The 18,586-nt window shown below is 42.3% G+C and overlaps 1 protein-coding gene across 16 annotated transcripts in view; it reads left to right on the top strand.

The window, feature by feature from the left end:
* Positions 1-18,586, top strand: part of inpp4b (inositol polyphosphate-4-phosphatase type II B) — a 196,569-nt gene that overhangs the window by 160,424 nt on the left and 17,559 nt on the right. For 13 of the 16 annotated variants that reach the window (XR_004614566.1, XM_034591944.1, XM_034591933.1 and 10 more), the window contains 4 exons: positions 2,964-3,068; positions 3,280-3,330; positions 6,486-6,594; positions 14,948-15,131. Coding sequence is in view for 15 of the 16 variants with exons in the window: in XM_034591944.1 (XP_034447835.1) it covers positions 2,964-3,068; positions 3,280-3,330; positions 6,486-6,594; positions 14,948-15,131 (449 nt within the window). In the remaining variant the exon portion in view is untranslated. The remainder of the gene's footprint in view (positions 1-2,963; positions 3,069-3,279; positions 3,331-6,485; positions 6,595-14,947; positions 15,132-18,586) is intronic. The other 3 variants (XM_034592030.1, XM_034591953.1, XM_034591963.1) reach the window with 1 other exon arrangement.

The raw sequence follows: 18,586 nt of genomic DNA, 5'->3' as shown, positions 1-18,586 counted from the left end.
CCTGACACCTACACGCCTCCAGTGGTGCTTGTTGCACTGTGTGATCTTGTGTGTTTCTTTCTTCTCAGCTTGTTCTCAGGCACACAGGCAGAGGCCTTTAAAAGCATAGGATATCGGTTGTTGGACCCTCTGAAGGAATCAAAAGGAGCACAGAAAAGTGGCTCAGAGCAAAGAAACGACGGCAAAGATTACAAGAAGAGATGCTGGCCAGATGTTGGTCAGCACTGCTGGCACCCGGCCCCTCTGTCACACAGCCAGCCCACCTGGGCAGACAGATGGGGATCTGATACGGTTAATTCATCTAACCTACAACAATCACTAGCTCGATTAGCCTGGTCCCCCGAGCTCTGCGGCCAACGGTGAGACCCCACTGAGCAGGGATGACGGCTCAGCCACTGACTGGGATATTAGCCTTTGGAAACCGAACCGAGCACAGAAATGTGTGGAGCTGCACTGACGAGACCACTTTTATTTCTAACTGGGTGAAGAAATTTGCACAAGCAGTATAGGCCAAGATTTGTCTTTATAAGCATGTTAGCATTGTGACTGTCAGCATGTCAGCAAGCTGATATTAGCATTTAACTCAAGGACCACTGTGCCTCAGAGCTGCTAGCATGGCTGCAGACTCCTTGTCGTGTTGAGAAAATGATTACATCACTTAACCACAGGGACCTCTCACAGTGTGCATGTCTCGGCCTTGGCAGTCAACTTGTCGACATCTAGTGGACACCAGATATGCTCTTAAAACAAAGGTTTGCTTGAGACCGTATGAATTATTAAATGTCTTAATGTTTGTCTGCATTTAATATTCATTTCTACACATGGAGCTTATCTGTTGGATGTATTTATTTGATTTGTACGATATCTAACTTAAATGTGTGTTGCACTAGTTATTTAACTTAACTTTTCATCTGCAGTCCCTAGTCACAATTCAAACCCTCACATTGACAGGACAACACTAAACAAACTGGAGGATGTGTCGGTCTTCACTATAGTTACTCAACAGATTGTTCATCCTGTGTTTAGAAACAGCATCTGTTTACATTTGTGCTTGAATAAATTGCAGCAAATCTGTTGCCGCCATAGTGAGAAGACATGATTGATTTTCAGTGCTTGAAAATAATAAGCCACATCGCTGTCAGCTCCCGCTGAGTCAGAAGTGTTATCCATTTCTGAGGTAACACATTTCAGCTTGAGTGGGTCAGTGGTTTCAGCATTATGTTCAGTAATGGAGGTGCAGTGGATTTGTTTTCATGTTTGTTCAACCTGCCAAACGGTGTTAAAATCTGTGACAGGTTCCAGGTTTTCTCTTCTTATTCTGTGTGAACACAGAGCTGCTGCCACACTGCTTTGTTTCCTCTGGAGTATTTTATGATCCGTTAGGAAAGAGTCTGTGTTGAGCGCTGTTAAATTCAGCACATGTTCAGATGGACAAGCTAGAAACCATGGCTTCTTAAAGGCTGTTACATATGAGCTGCTAATAATATGACAAGTCATAATATTTAGAAGGTTTAGTTGAGACAAGACTACAGATTGGAGCTGCCTTGCGGCTGCCTCACATCTACAAACCTTCAGATTGGGGTTTGGAGTTTGGAGTCTCTGAATGTTGGTCCTCTGATGGACTGGCGAGTCATTGCATCAACATTGTTTAACTCACTTTACATATGCTCTTTAATATCTCCTGTGACTTGACACATACAAGCCGCACATTATGAAACTTGCACTGGATCAGTTCTTGTTGGTTTTGGAATTTATTTGCAACATGAGCTGAATTCCTTTGAGAGGAAATCCAAAGTCGTGTGTCTTCAGGGGATTTCATTCTAAAGTTTAAATGCCAAATTAGATTAAACTCTGTAATAAGATAAGTTTGGGGTGTTCTCTACCTGTTCTGAATACTTTCATTTAAGTGAATTATGCGTTCAACACTCCTCTGTGTCTCGGCTGTTCTTGAAAGCTTAGCCTCGTCTCAAAGAGGCTCATCAGCCCTATTTTACATATTTGAGATCGGAGCAGCCAACATGGAGAGTCAGATTGTGATTTTGAGCTTAACTGTAAGCCACAAACAAAGAGTATCGTTTGGCAGAATTTTTTAATTGGATGTTTTTTAGCTGCAGAGGGCATAAAATCCTCCGCTTAAAGGATTACTCTGCACATTAGTGGATGTTACCAGCAGCTGATTGAAAATGAGCTACTTTCCAGATTCTTGTTCGTCTCTAATTGATACATTCTCTACCTGATACATGGAGATGGGTGTTAAGTGATCGCACTCCAATGGCTTGGAGGTTCAATCACAACGCTAATTTACAGCAGAGAATAATTTGTAGTTGGTGTAATCTGTGACATTTTCTACTACAGTTCTTCTTTCTGTTGGAAAATGGCTGAATGATTGGATTTTACTAATTTGATGGTTGTACTCTTTATTCAGCATGTACTTATTAAGCGACCACAAACTGGAGGCAATTTAAATCCTCATTAGATTTTGTACTTTCCTTTTCCACATTTTACTTTGAATATTGTAGCAATAGTGTAAAGAAAAAAAAAACTCCCCATCCCTGCGATATATAATTGAATCCACACTTCGGCTACTTCAACACCCTTTAAATGGGTTTTAATTTGGTGCTTTTGTATAACATGTATCGCCGTTTGTCACAGAGTTCTTCATTTGAGAGACCTCAAGTCATTTATTTGCGCGAGGGTTTTCTTTTCATGGGGAAATCAAAGAGAACGTTTGAACATCAGCCCATTTTTTTAAATCTAATGTTTGTTAATCTACTTCTGTGTCTTTGTTCCTCTCTTCATAAGCACATTAACAGGATAATAGAGGGAAAAGCTATATAAAGCAGATGCCGAGAGCTTTTCGGTGACACAAGCGGCTATAATGGGGATGTTCCCACCTTTGAAATCTTTGCCAGCGCGGTTATGTTTCATTAGAAAATGACTGACTCAAGTCTCTTCTTTTTCAGGTCGATCATTCAAGCCAAGCTGCTGCAAAGCCCAGAAATCTCTGGAGTTCATCCCAATAAACTTGCACACGCAGAGGATGAGGGTGACGTGCCCCAGAAAAACAGGTATTATACTTCTGCCTTAGCCTCGTCTCAGACTGATTATTAGACCTGTTGTCTTTCATTTTTCCCGAAGCACCTGAACTGTTTGAGCCGAGTAGTCTGTCCACTTGTAACAGCTGCCGCAACATACGACACACACACACTTCTGTGAGCTGAGGCTGCTGTGCTTGTCTCCTTCTGTTATCTCTCTATGTCTGACTTCTCCGTCTGTCAGGGATCCTCAGCAGGCTCAGACAGGGTGCTTCGTCCTCACCCAGGCTGAAAGGTGAGAATCTGCTTGCCCGGGGAAGGATGGACAAAAAAACGCTAATGAAGCCCTTTGCGTTTTTCCAGAGAGAGAACGACCAGGCTGTCTCCTGCACTGCCGCTCTCTGGCTGGCAGAGCCTCTTATTTTCCTGGAACTGTCTCGGTGTATGAAGGCCACTAACTGCTGCCTCGCTACGTGTGCGAGTGGGCTGCATTTCCACTGTGCACTCGATGATTGATGGGAAGTTATAGACTGACAAACGTTGACATAAACTGTGGTTCTCTCAGTAAAGACATCAGGGATGACAGATGAGATAAGTCAAATCAAGTCATCATACAGTCGTGCTACGGTTTCACACTGTCAACGCAGGAAAGGTGGAAACCTCAAGATAAAACAAGCCTAGTTTGTAAATTAATTGATTGACACACTGATATTAACCCTCTGTGGCTCCAGTCCACACCTCGTCTCAGATCCAGGCGGTGATACTTTATCTGTCTGTGTGAGAACACTACACTACAACAGCAGTACCTGGAGTTACACATCTGAAGGACACACACGGACACTACACTTCCCCCTTGTCTTACATCCTCTACCCCATCCTCTATCGTTCTACAACTATAGACGATACATATAAATATGTTAATTATTTACTGAATCCACATTTTCTAAGCTACACATTGGTGGTAGCAGCAATTGAAGAAAAAAAAGCCTACCCCTTAATGAAACCACATTTAAATCTACTTGATCCTTTCACCAATTGTCCACCAATCTTTCTGTACTTTTTCTATAATCCTGCTGAGAAAAACAAACAAATAAACAAACAAACGGATGAAACGGACGGAGGTGAAAACATAAACATCAGACACTCAGTTGGCAGTTTATTAGCTACGCCTAGCTAAGACTAATGCCGATTTAGAGAGGTGTTGTCAATCTGACTGCATTTGCTGTTGAATTATACTGTATTATACTGAGAGGTCGTTTTTTATTATTTTGTCCACATAACAATAATCTCTGTGTTAAATGACAGCTAACAAGAAGGTTGCCCCAAAATGGGCTGAATAACACATTTACTGTGATTTGAAATGCACATGAAACAAATGATTGCAATCAGTCAGGCCCAGGAAACACCATCCAGCTCCTTCATGCAGCCGAGTCTCAGCTTCCAGCCGTAGTCAATTGCTCTATTGTTCCATTTGATTTTTCTGAAGTGATGCATTTCCTTGAGTTTGGCTATGCAATCCACTCGACAACAGTAAACCATTCATTTTCATTTTTTCCTATTGATCATCCAGCAAGTAAAGGATATTAGGGGTGGGGGAAAAAATCCACTATGAGCCCAGTTTTCATTTATTTTTCTAGGAACGGCTGAATTCGATCTTTAAAATGACAACTGCAAAAATATTTCCAGCCGAAAAAGCTTAGCTCAACAGAGTTGAACTGAAAGCATTGTTCTGCACTCATTTAGGTCAAGTAAAATGTTGTGGTTAAGTGTGAATTATAACCAGTCCTTCTGACTTAAGACTGTCCTCTTTGTACTCGGAACGGCTTCTGCTGCTGATTTATTTAGGGAAGGATGGCGTGAGAGGAAGAGCAGGCAAATCAAGCACAAATTGGTCATTGTGCTTCTGAAGCTCGCCATTGTATTCCAGTGCACTTCTGCTGTGGGAGAAGCAATTAAGGGAGCTTGGACATCTGAACACTCCAGGGGCCAAACGTGTGGCGGACAAGGGGCCTCGTGGCAAGGCACAGGGATAATTAACGGAAGGAGCAGTGGATAGTAGCAAAGCCCCAACATCAAACCTCGTTTGGTCCATTGTGGTGTTGTTAAGGGATTGGAAGTTGTTAGTCACATCATTCACTTCTCTGTGGCAACACTCGGAGCTTTGTTGTGTCATTAATTTAAATTTTTCAACTGCGTTTTCCTGGTTGGTGGTCCGAGCTGTGCACTGTTGCTTTCCCGGGGGTGTTCATTACCAGACCAGGCAATAAACCACACCAAAACTTTCACCAGCACATTTCCCTGAACACCCCCTGCCCCCCCTCCACTGTTTCTCTGATTAAATTGTCAGCTCCATCCATTACTCATTTAAAACCAGGCCTGTTGTAAGCGGCCCGGTGCCTGCCTCGCCGTCTGTGGAGTGTTTATTTACTTTTGATGCCAGTGTGCAAAATGGGATGAAGTGCTGTGACATTGGACGTCCTTGTGGTTCGACACGGGGGCAGCGCTGCATTAAGACCAGTAGATGGCTGGAGAGAGGACTGGTAATAAAACAATAAATGCACAACATGAGTCAACCACAACAATGCACGACTAAAAGCAAATACACTGGTGAAGTGCAGAATGATGTCATGCTTCTAGTGTGCTTTCAGCTGGTATATCTGTTGTGCATAAAACCATTTGTGTGTGTGTTTAAGTATGGTGTTCAGCCTCACATAAATTAAACACTTTAACCTAAACCACAAAATACTTGTGCATAAAGAAATATAATAATATTCAAACATATCCATATAAAACCACTTTAAAGACATTCTAAAAGTAACAAGTCTATAATAGAAGAAATCAGATCCCTCCATGTTCTAGAGAATAAATTCCAAGGATGGATACAAAAATTATAACTCATAATTGCATAATGTAACATGGCACAAACACACAGTGCTGCATTATCATATTCATTTATCATATGTAAATAACAACATACGATACTTTCACTTCATCTCTTTTAAAACGTACTCCTATCCGAAGGGCTTTTACTTGATTTATTTTCTATCCTTTTCTTTTGCCATTAATTTGGGTTGATATTACATTATTTTCTTTGTTGTCTTTGATTTTAGATTTTGTATTCTTTTGTCTTTGATTTTAAATGTTGTTTTATTTTGCTTGTTTTCTTGTTTTTATTTGTCCTCTTAGTGAAGCAGATGTTTTAAATGGTACTATACATAGTTGTTAGTATTAGTACATCAAAGGAATTTTTGAAAGTGAATCTTTTTTTCCAAAATTACAAATTGAGATTCAGTCTATTTAAAATTGTAAATATTGACTTTTACATAGATATTTTACTTTAATCACATTATTCTCACCTCAAGGTCGTCCATTGCCGTCAGTGTTTTCAAGGTGTCGTATTATCCATGTCTGTATCCAAAATGTTATCGACTCTGTTTTCTGTCTTTGCAGATGCATTCTATGACATTGTCACTGTCGGTGCCCCTGCAGCCCATTTCCAGGGCTTCAAGTGTGGTGGTCTGCAGCGTCTGCTCAGCAGATATGAAGCAGAGAAAAAGAGGTAGGTGGAAAAGCACCTTGCAAACCTTCACAGCATGAGGACGTGGTGTTTAGAAGGAATGGGGGATTTAATACAGCACACATGCTGAGGTGGAAACAGGCTTGTATTGACAGAAGAATTTAACTTGCCTATAATTGATAGTGACAGACAAATTTGTCCCTGGCCAATGGACTTGAATTTCCAAGCTTTATACAGTTACTTACAGCCGAGCCGTGCTGAATTTAGAATTGAACTCCTCTGCGTCTGACAGCTCAATTTGACTGGAGGCAACAGGCATGATGGAAAAGGTTTGCCGAGTTCTCCTGCTCTGGTTGTTTCCCTGGCAATCTTTCCCTACTCCCTCCTCAAGTTGTAAGTTAACTAGATGTACAAGATGTGTGGAGAGCACCTGGATAACAATCTATAATCTGTGACTGTCAAATGAATCCGCAATAAGCAATAAGCTGCTGTTCGGATGCAACAGGCACTAAGAAATACGAGCACATTACTCCTTTACTCGCCAACCTGCACCGGTTGCCTTGATTTCAAAATTCCACTCATCAATTTCAAAGCAAAAAATGTCCTCAATTCAAACGACATCAAGGACGTATCACTCTCCTCTGTGCCTGGGTGTTCATTTAGATCAGTGAATGTAGCTCTGCTGGTTACTCACAGATCATAGCTGGTGACTGAGGGCGACCAGAGACTGAAACTGTGGAACAGCTTAACTTATTGAGGCCAGACAGGCAACACTGTTTGTCTTTAAAATCTCTAATTGCAACATTTTTAATTACAAAGCTTTGAAGAATGTTTGATACAGATGTTAGATCATGTACTGATTATCTTTCTCTTGTTTTAACTACTAAATGAAAAGTAAATCAATTAGCTTACTAGTCTACGAGGCTTCCTCCCTAGATTCAAACAGTCTGGTTAATTGGATATTGACCGTAGGTGATAAATGTGAGTGTCTACATGTTGGCACTGTGATACAGTTCACTGGTGGCCTGTCCCGGATGCACCCCCGCCTCTCGCCCAGTATCAACAATGACCCCCCGCGACCCTCCAAGGATAAGCAGTACAGATGAATGAATTGGCATTTTTTTAATTATATATTATTATTTATAAATATTTATAAAGGAGTCATTAAGCTAAAAATAATAATAATTCACAGAACAGAACAATTATTGGGTAATATAAGTCTTAGCCCTGCTCAGACCAAACTAGTCAGTGTACACACACACACACAGGTGCAGTAACACAAAGTGCACAGTGCAGCAGTGCCTCCATATGACTTCATCAAACCTGAGATCAACTGTATCCTCTACATTTTGCTGTCTTTCCTATTTTTGGATACAGGATTGACGTATATGTCACTGGAGTTCAGTATGTGGTCACTTGAGTGATGCCAGAAGAAATGAAGGGTGATATTTTTTTTTACCAAAGCTCCCCATAGAGTGCAAAGTCATTACAGACCATGCCAGATCCAATTAGTTACAGAGTTTGCAGCTCAAGAAAGAGGAGAAGATGAAGAGGGGCCGAGGTGTGACTATAAAATGGATAAATTGATGGGAAAATAGTTGGGGGGTCCTGTGCTGATAATAAAAACAATGACAGGACTTCTTTACGCAAAAGTGCACAAGTGAATTTGCCGAAGATGGTCAGTTTTATCTGCTAGCGTGAGCTGTGATAAGGTTAGTGTATTTTTTGAGAGTCCACTGAAGTGAAATCATTTCCTCTGAATGAAAGATTAGACTTCAGAAAGAATTCACTGGGGAGACAGGGCTTTTTGTTTCATATTTGACTTAGCTAATCACTCACTGTAGCTTAAATTTTCCAATTTTCCGCCTGGCTAACTGACTACTGCCCGCGCTGAGCCTTATCCATGTTTGACCTGGAATGCAGTCGTTTGTCAGTCATAGTCAGAAATAGAAATAAACTGGGGTTTCTCTGTGAATTCAGAGTGGCCATTGTCATAAAGGCGTGTGTTTACTTTCAATTACGCTCAATGGTTTAATTTGCTTTTTATTACAAATGCACCAAACGTTTGACCAAATATTTAGCCTGAAACGACCTGATGGGTTTTTTCCTTTTTCATTATGTGTGAATGTGAAGTGCTTTAGTCATGTGTCCAAGTCCAGCTGAGAGTCGCCTAATTGCATTGCAAGTCAGCCTATTTCAGCACTGCAAAGATTCTCTCTCTCTCACACACACACACACACACACACACACACACACACACACACACACACACACACACACGCTCATACTTCTCCCTGTTTGCCTCCTCGCCTTTCAGAAGCAACCTTTTGTAATCACATTTGATTAAAAAGGGAACAATCGGCAAGATGTGAGACTTGGCCATTCAATGCGATATTAATTTTATCGAAGAGAAGATGGAAAAGGATTGGGGAAGGAGAAAAAAAGCAAACCTGAGCACAGAGGTGTTACTGGGAGGGCAATAAAAGAGCCATTCGTCTTTGTTCCCTGGACACGAGGAGAGACGGAGGAGGGTTCTTTCCAGATCCATTAAAAACCTGCATTGGCCAAACTTGGCAATGACCAGAGTATGCAATGTAGTTTGTCTCTCAGGATGGGCCAGGAAAGGGTTTAATCAATAGCTACACTTAGTATTCCTCCAGATACCCTGCACATGTACACACAGGGCAAGAGCATTTATCTTTCATTAATGCGTACAGTCCCACTTAAATGGCGGTTTTAAAAGTCACTGGATTTTTATCCGTTTTTAATTGAACCCTATAGACATAGCTGTGGATTTGCTGAGGTGGTCTAATCTTTCATTAACAGCCTCTGCTGAATTATTTAGTTAATCTGCAGAACGATGCAACACACTTTTTGGAGACAGATTTTATGGAACTTCAACCTCGTCCCTTTTTTCTTTTTTTTCAAACCTTAATGGATGGTGTGTGCGCGTCTGTGAGAAGAAGATATAGCATGTTTTTGGACTTGTGTAGAGTTTTCTAGCACAATGTTGCACAGCTTTATAGGGGAGCTGTATTCAAATGGTGCAGAAGCTGTGCAGCAGAGTTGCTCTCTGCATGTGTCTTTGAATTCTGCACAGAGAGGAAGGACTCACTGTCATTTGGCCAGGCCTCCTGGTCAAGCTGGACCGCCGGATGACACATTTCTGAGACACAGAGTGGTTTAAACTACATCCCACACATTTAATAGAGTCTCTTGGGGCCGATGTTCAGATTTAATGTGACTCGCAGCGTGTTGTCCAACAAAATAACTTTCTCCCAGTTCTACTGTGTGTGTTTTAGGGGCTAAACATTGGCACTGGCTGGGACTCTATGCTAATGGGAAACAGCTTGTTAGTAGTTTTTGCCTTCTCTGGAATCAGCCTGCTTCAGGATCTGTGGATGATGAAGAGGGATGCTGGCAGCAGCCTTGAGGCTTATCTGGTCTCAGATCAGGGTTTCAAGCCTGTGTCTGAATCACTGAGGAAAGCATTGGCTGTTTTACTGAGAGCTGACGTGAGACCCAGTAGACGAATCAACAAAAGATGGGAATTGCCATTTAACAAAAATCTGGTTTAAGATCAGATCTTCCAGCGTGGTTCTATGTATAAACTGTATCTTTCTGCTGTGTCTGTGTGGCAGTGACCTGGTGTGAAAACTATGATTAGAGTGTGCTGTCTAAATGAAGAAGGAGGCTTTGGCAGTCACCTGCAGTGCTGCAGGGCTCTCTGCTGACGTAGCTGCATTTTACTCCTGCTGGCTGTCAGCAGCAGGCCACAAGCTCTTCATTAATTTCTTCTCCACTATTAATTAGCCATGCGCTGGAGATGTCGGCTTAATTAGGCCGCTGGGCCCAGCAATTTTCCCCCTGTCATTACTGTTATAACCAATTTCTATTGATCATTTAGGAAAAGCTAGGACAAAGTTCAGCCTGGACACACTCGTTTCACTGGAGTCTCCTCCTAGACTTACCTGATTAAGCTGTGCACATGGATGGATCCTTTTTCTGGGGGATCCAGTGTTTGAAACTTGAAATATAATAAGATGACGACTGATAATGGCGTGAATCAAAGTGCAGACGCAAGGTGCAGTCAGGTGCATCTTGTGTAGAGGGAGCGGCGGCGCACCTTCTGTGTTTTTATGGCCAGAGGCACACGATGCACTTGGGGCGCAAACAGAAACGAGGTGGGATTAAGAAGAATCCATTATCATACATTATCAGCGAGTGTGTTGGAGTCTGGCAGCAGTTCTTCCTAAAAGCATTTCTCTCCCAACAATGATGTACTGGCACCATGTAATGGAGTCTGGAGGAGCTTCACCTAAAAGGAAAGTAATACCCTCTCACAAGAGTTGCAACTGAAAATACAGTGTCAGCCAAAAAATGACTCTACGGTCAGATAAATTGAAATATTGCTTCTGATCATGAAAATCCAGTGGCCTCCATTGTTTCTGTCAGCGGCTGCATTCAATTAGCTCACATGCAGCCGAAATGTCACCGCTGCCAAGGCCTTCACACGTCTGTGCAAACGGAAAATTACTGTAATGAAACTGGACGTCAGCCACAAATGCAGTTACTGGAGTTTTTATAAGAAGTAGATTTTTTCAACCACACCCCCCTAAATTGAACCAGCACATTTATATGACCGGTCATGATTCCACTGCACGGCTTCACATCCCAGCCATGTTTCCTCTCTGCGCCGCTCTGCATGTAGATCTGAAACATGTGTAACTGAAGTTTGACAACGTGACACTTTCAGATGGAAAACAAACCTGACACATGCAGATGGTTCAATGGGGAGTTGATCAGCTCAAAGCGGAGACCTGCATCCTGGCATTAGTAGCATAACTGGAGTCTAATTTCTGTGTGTGTGTAATTAGATGTGTCTGCAGGTTATATTTTATGATGGAAAAACAGGCAAGAAAAACATGAATAGAAAGAGTTTGCGTTTTTTAAAAATATGAAGCCTGTAGAGCGCACTGAGGAAGCAGGTGGCGGTGGTTAGATGTTGGTGGCTATTTACAGGGATAATGAGTCCTAATATATAATTTATATATACTGCGTAATGGAGTCTGCACACAAGGCTCTTTCATCAACTGTAGCTCTAACTTGAGAGTCGACCTAAACACGATTTGTGGGCACATTATAAAGAGCTCGACTCGTGGTGTGTGTGCGTACATGTACATGTTGGATCATTGGTCTTTATCCGGCAGTGAAATTGAGCCTGTGCATCACTTGTCGATGGTTAAAACTCTCAGAGGACAAACTTAGCAGTCTGATGTGATGTTCCTTAGTTTGTCCTTTTAGGGGGAAACATCAAACCAATTCACTTGTAATTCTCTTCTGCTCCATTGTATGGAAATGTAAAACTATGAGTCTCTCAGGGCTGTAGACACACAGTAGATAAATATTCACAAACAACACGCAGATGTAAAATTGCCTCACATTCATATTATGAATATCAGTAAACATTCATATACTGTGTACATCAGTTGTGCACAATAAAAACCAAAGCATCGCCTCATGCAATAAGAGAGAATTCCCAATGCCACTACAAGTGCCGTTATTAGGAGCCTCTGCGTCAGCAAACTTCGATTCTGAGTACAAAGAGCCATTAAACCCTTTATTGTCTTTTCAAAGTTTTTTATTTTTTATTTTCTTTGTGATTATTATAGATAATATCGCACTAGAAGGCAAACAAAACCAACACATTACACTCAGAATTGTCTGATCGATTGGCAACTGCATACGAACAAAGTGTGTAAGTAGTGTTTCCAGATTGCAACGTTGAAACGTGTGTCTGTTTTCAAACTTCAAACAGTGAAGAAGAAAAGAAGTGAAGGAGGGATTTTATGAATTCAGGTGTGATGCGAGTCCGTTTTAGACCTTGACAGATTGGGATGACTTTCTACTTGTGTACTTATTTATTAATAGATGAAGAAGCAATTTCTGACTTTTCAATCACATCCTGTCTTTCACATCCTCAATAAAACATTAATATTTTAGCTCCAGGTGACATTCATTCCAGCACTGTTGGTATTGGTTTTATATTCTGCGTTTTTTAGTTTTTTTTTTGTCCAGCCCCTTGTTTTATTGGCATCATGTTTTTAAAAACTTGGCACTGAGCACTCCCCATTTGCATACGGGATGGGGATGCCAAGGTTGAAATGACAAGCAGATCCTTGGGTGCAACATCAGCTTTTGTTTTTCACACATTTGTGCTGTTTTACCTTTGCGCGGTTCGCCGTCTCGGTTGACCCTGTTTCGACTGACAGCATTGCTGATGAGGCAATTAAAGTTCCTCGCCGTAGCCAGCCTTAGCGGGGATCAATTCTGTCCTCTAGCATCAGGTGGCAGGTCCCTGCATTCATTATTGCCTGCATAGTCTCCCTAATGGGATTGGATTTGTACTTATGAGTCAACAGGGCTGTTATTGAATCTCAGTTGCCGAAGCAATTCCCCTCTTCCAACAACTTCTTCTTCTTCTTTGCCTCGAATTCTGGAGTATCTCCATTGTTGCGGTCCTGGAGGATTTTCTTCTTCCTCTTTAGTTCTGCATAATGTAGTTGGACGAATGTAAGCTCACAGGGAATTAAAGACTTCACTTTGCTGCGGTAGATTATTTAATTTTGGACTGCGCTGTGGTTTAGTATTTGAAGATGTATGGTTTTGGAAGGTGTGATAAAAGAGGTTTAACAGGTAGAAATATTGGTGTTCTGTGCCGCGTATCGAGCGCTGTTTGCCCCGTGTCTCCCTCTCACTTAGTGATTCCTTTCATTCGCTCTGAGCTTGTGGGTGGTCGTCCTCCAGGGGTCTCATTAGCTGTAATGACAAGGCCAAGATTTGAAAGTTAGCCAGTCAAAGACATAGTTAGTGGCTTGTACCGTCTACGCCTAATTTCTAAAGACCTTCAGATTTTCACACTTATTGATACATCAGGTGGAGCTGTTCCCCACCGGACGACTTCTAAAGAAGCTCTTTCTCTCCCTCCCTGCAAAATATTCAGAGCACTACAGAGTACTGTATAATGCCAGCCTTTTGTGTGTGCCCCTCTCTTCCTCTGTCTCTCTCTCTCTCAGTGTCTCTCTCTGTCTTATGTCAATTATGCCTTAGGATCTGGCTCTGGGGTCTGGCCTACATAGAGGCTTGTGGAGTTGACTCTAAACTACCTGGGAGGCTTGCAAATGACTGCCTCGCTCCACGCTACGTCTGATGGCAGGAAGTCGGCGGAAACTCATTGAAAGTCACTGGAACTTTACCCGTGGAGAATGTTTGATTGGAGGGATTTGCCCCCGGAACCTAGAAAGTGACAAAAGGTGTTTTTGTCTGGGATTAAATGGCCCCCCCTCCGAACGAGGAAGGGATTAAAAATTCATAAGGGGGAAAATAATGGATTGGCGTTGGACTGCAGGACCAATTTAACAGTTCACACAGAGCAACTGGAAAGCGCTGCTGCTGGACATTTTCAAAGCAGCAGAGAAATGAAAGTTATCCAGCATAATGTAATGTTTATAGTCAGGAGAGTTCCGTTATTCACCTGTGCGTCAATACTCAATCTCAACACCTTGAGTTTCCCTTTTTGAATACCTCTTTAGAAAATGTTTTTGATTTGAAAAGACTTGATTTAAAGCTTTTCTACTTCTGTTATTAACATGTTTTTTTTATTGGTTCCTTTCTTCAAGACCCAGGGCCACGATTCCTATTTCTATGTAATCAGGTTCTGAGTCTGATTTATACCTATGATGCAAGTTTAGAGAGCTGTTCAACTGTTCAAAGTTAGGTGAAGCTCGACTTGAAACTGGAGAATCCGTTGTCATTGCTGTGGTCGTGATTGGCAACGTCATTTGAGTTGATGAGTCCCAGCCGCAGCTACTGCAGAGCACTGGTTGACTGTTAAAATGGCACCAAACCCAACACTGTACGCCCTTGAGCCCTTAACAATACACATGCCAAGTGTGAAGCCAATAAGATGAACGGCTCTCAAGATATGAGAGTCACAGACAGAGAGAGATTTCTGGAAGTATTTGATAGATTCGATTCATTAGATTAGATAGATTACACCTCAAAGAAAATACCATTTTGCATTCCTTTGTTTCTCGGCCTCCAGATGCTGCAGTGTCGCTTGTAACTTGTCTGACATCAAATAAATATCTTCCTACTTTCCTAGTTTTGGCACGTGCCTGAAGAAAGTGGACACTGAGCAAAAACAAAACGAATGGGCAGAGTTTCTATCCATTACAGCTACAATTCCATTAGAAACAACTGTGTCCCAGTCGGGCCACTTTCATTTCTACTCTTAAAAGTGATACACAGCCCTGCATCCAGCCCATGGCCGTGCAGCCGTGGCGAAATCTGTCAAATCTGAATCGATGTTTTCTTTTCTTTTCCCGCCTCACAGCTTCAGCACTGCCTACCAGTGTATCTACTACTCACCAGAGCACACAGCCAAAGCTCAGGAGGTACTCAGCACCGTGAGCCTCCTCCAGCCCCTCATCACGAGCTCAGCGGACCAGCTCCTCCAGGCTGCCCAGGAGCGCTCTTCAACTGGACTAAAGGATGTGCTCAAGAAGCTTTCTGACAAGGTGAGGCAGCCCCCAATCCTCCAGCCCTACTCCCTTCCATTGGAACTGTCCATTTATTTCCTACTTTGTTGAAAGACACCACTTTTATTCCTGGACACAAAACCAAACACTGAAAGGTTATACCTCAGCCCGAAAAGCCTTTTAGTTTAAGTGTAATTAAACTTATATTCATCCAAATACAACTTACTTATTTGCGTAGGTGTTCTGCATTACTGTTGAGGTGGATGTATTGTTTTAAATTTCAGACTAAAGGTTTACCTCCCAAAGGAGTTACTGTGAGAGAGTGATTTGGTACCAGCTCTGGTAAAATCCCTGCAAAATTAATAAACTCTAAATAACTTAACAACCTTTAAACCAAGGAGTTGTTTTGATACAGTCGCACACACACACTGAACAGACAACGCCAGGAAAAAACCCGTAACTCATCATAAAAACACCAAACTAACAAAAGTGAATAGCAGCATGGACGTTTATGGCGTCGAGGCGTGTTTATCAGTATAATTAATGAATTACATCTGGTGCTGTCAGATTGCAATCTGCTGTGGGAGAGATTGTTTTGTTTTTTTTGCCACAGTGGAATACAGCCCAATCAGTCCGCTTAATTGGTACATTCACTCTGTCACCACTTCCTCTCAACGATGATTAGACACACACACGTCGGCCAAGTAAACCCCTGGCCTGGTCAGCACGAGCAGTGCTGCTCTCTGATTAAAATCAGTTTTTTGGATGTGTGGAGGTGAGCTGATGTTCAATGTCATCACTCCTTCAAACTCCGAAGCCTCCAAATCATCAACAGCTTCTCATGATGTATGTCAGTATTTCCTCCTGCACATCTGCTCGTCTGTCACAGAAATCATCTTTTTTTTTATAGACACACACACAAATTACCTGTGTCTGCACACACACACACACACACACACACACACACACACACACACACACACTTGATAACTTGTTCGCACATATACACACCTGTTTACATACATTGTGTAACTACATGATCGAATACACTGACTTCATCAATAGTTTCACCACGTTGACAGTGTTACGCTGCAGTCAAACAAACATGTCGTTAAGAAAAGTATCAGAAAAGCACACACATCAAAACAGGACAAAAACCAGAAGACAAGAAATGTCCACACACCAGGTTGATCCTCCTACAACCAAACGTCATCAGACATCTGAAGAAGGGTCTTTGCCCAAAACTCCTCCTTAAAAGGTCTGAGGGAGCATCAATTGGTGTGCGGACCTTTCTCGTCCTCTAGCTACGTAGAATTACACCCTGCGTGACATTTGAAAATATAAATGAACGAACACAAGTAGTTAAAAGATGATCCATCTACATGTTTATAACGAGAGTCACATCAGTCCTTTAAGCTGCTCTGAGCTATTCCTTTAACCATCTGCACAGCATTCACCACCTTCTGTCTATATACCCACACTAAAGAAAAACTAACTCCACACTCACTCCCATGGTTTTTATTAGGGATGCACCGATATGGAAATTCTTGGCCGATACCGATATTTAAAACAACAATCTAGCCGATAGCCGATACCAATACCGATATTTGTTTATTACTTGAATAATATGAAAAACAGAAAAAGTGACAAGTGTAACTTTAGATGCCATGTTGAAATCCTTGGTGGTATTACCCCCTCTTGAAATGTCGGCTGAACATGTCTTGCAAATTGCTAAACGGCGATCTTTCTCTGAGACAGTGAAGAAATCCCACACAGCCGACGCTGCCGACATTGTCTCTGCTGTTTGTATGTAGTACCTGTTGCACATGTGCACACCGGACCCGCATTTCTCCGCGCCGGTCAGCCCGCGATTCTCCGCTTGTTGTTGTATGTAACCCGTTCAATGTCGGGTGTCGGGGGTAAATGACGTATTCTCCAAGCAAGCCTTTAGCCCCCCCCTCTCTCTCTTTTTATCTATATGACTGCTTGTGTGGCTGTAGTGGATGGGCAGAGGGGGACATTTAATTATGTGTTTGGGAAAATTGGGAAAATTAAAACTCCAGGACAACAGAAGGGGAATACAAAGTATGGGATGCATATTTGATCATTTATATCATATAAAATATGTCATTTATATCGTTTAAAATCATTTTTCAGTGTTTCCTGGCGCGATACGCTCGCTCGCACGCCGAAACCATCGGTGAAGGGCGCTGGCGCGGCGTGGCCCATCGCAGCCCATGTGAACCGCACAAAGGTTTAACAGGGGGGGTGGATGGGAGGCGCCTGGCTTTCCTTGGTGCTGCGCTGCGCGGCGCGGCGCTTCAGCGCCCGGTGTAAACCCGGCGTCAGTGTACCATAATCTGGATGCCAGATTGGCAGGCTGCAGAAAACATACCAATGAACATCGGCCAATGTTATCAGTGAAAGTCAAGTTTATTACCGATACGCCGATAGCAGTAAACGAGGCGAATATCGGCCGCTACCGATATACGGCCGATACATCGGTGCACCACTAGTTTTTATCCATCTTACAGAAATGTAAGTAAAGGTGGATGCATTTGTGAGTGGGTCTCTGCTGTGTGAAGTTTGAAGACAGTGAGTCACACCTTCAGAGAATATTAGGTGGATTTAAGAACCTGTTTTTTTTTTATCAAGTACTCGCTGCCTCTGACTTTCTCTGCTCAGACCACCTTTCTTAAGGCCAATCAATATTTCACTCCAGAACACTCTCAATGGGCACATTCTGACTGCAGATGTGCTGCAGCTTCTCTATATATGAGGATGATTCTGTTGATGATAATAATAATATCTCTACTGATGATAATCACAGTGAAAATGGGATGTGCACGCAACTCCCCTCCCTCCAGCTGCGTTGTAGCACAAGTTATATGTCTCTAACATATCAGTTACCTGCAAAGAGCTGCGGGTTTGATCGTCTCTGCACGATCATGCTGAATGATGTGTTGCACAGAGCGGTCACACACACAAGTGAGTGAGTGTCGTCACGGCCAAGTGATGTTCTAACATGCTCTCTCCATTCAGCCTCCGTTCACCTCGTCTGTTAAGTTAGTATTTTTTTCTCAGCCGAAATTTGTTCTTCCCTCAGGACAAAACCATTCAAAAACATTCGGGGTGAATAAATTCTTACTATTTTCCTCGTTTTTTTAAGATCAAACCTAACTTGTGTTTTTTTCGCAGTCAGAGTCCACAGAGGCGTTCTCTGACTTGCACTTGTGCTCAGTCAGGATCACATCGGCAGACATGTTGAAGAAAGACTAGCAACGGAATCTCTCCCAAGAGATTTCCGAGCATGTCAGATCTCTCAAACAGGAAGGTGTGGAGGAGCAGCACCGAGGAGCCGTTTTTTGCACTTGGAGAGGCAGGGTTGCTTTGGTTTAGCCTTGATAAGAAAATGAAGCTGCGATGCTTTTCTCTTTTGCCCAAAGGAGAGCACCGCTGATATTTCACTTTAAACACAATATCTATTTGGATCC

The sequence above is a fragment of the Hippoglossus hippoglossus genome, chromosome 1 (assembly GCF_009819705.1).
Source record: "Hippoglossus hippoglossus isolate fHipHip1 chromosome 1, fHipHip1.pri, whole genome shotgun sequence".
In the NCBI taxonomy this organism is placed as follows: domain Eukaryota; kingdom Metazoa; phylum Chordata; class Actinopteri; order Pleuronectiformes; family Pleuronectidae; genus Hippoglossus; species Hippoglossus hippoglossus.
The sequence above is the reverse complement of the archived record's forward strand: the minus strand, read 5'-3'. Positions and strand labels throughout refer to the sequence as shown.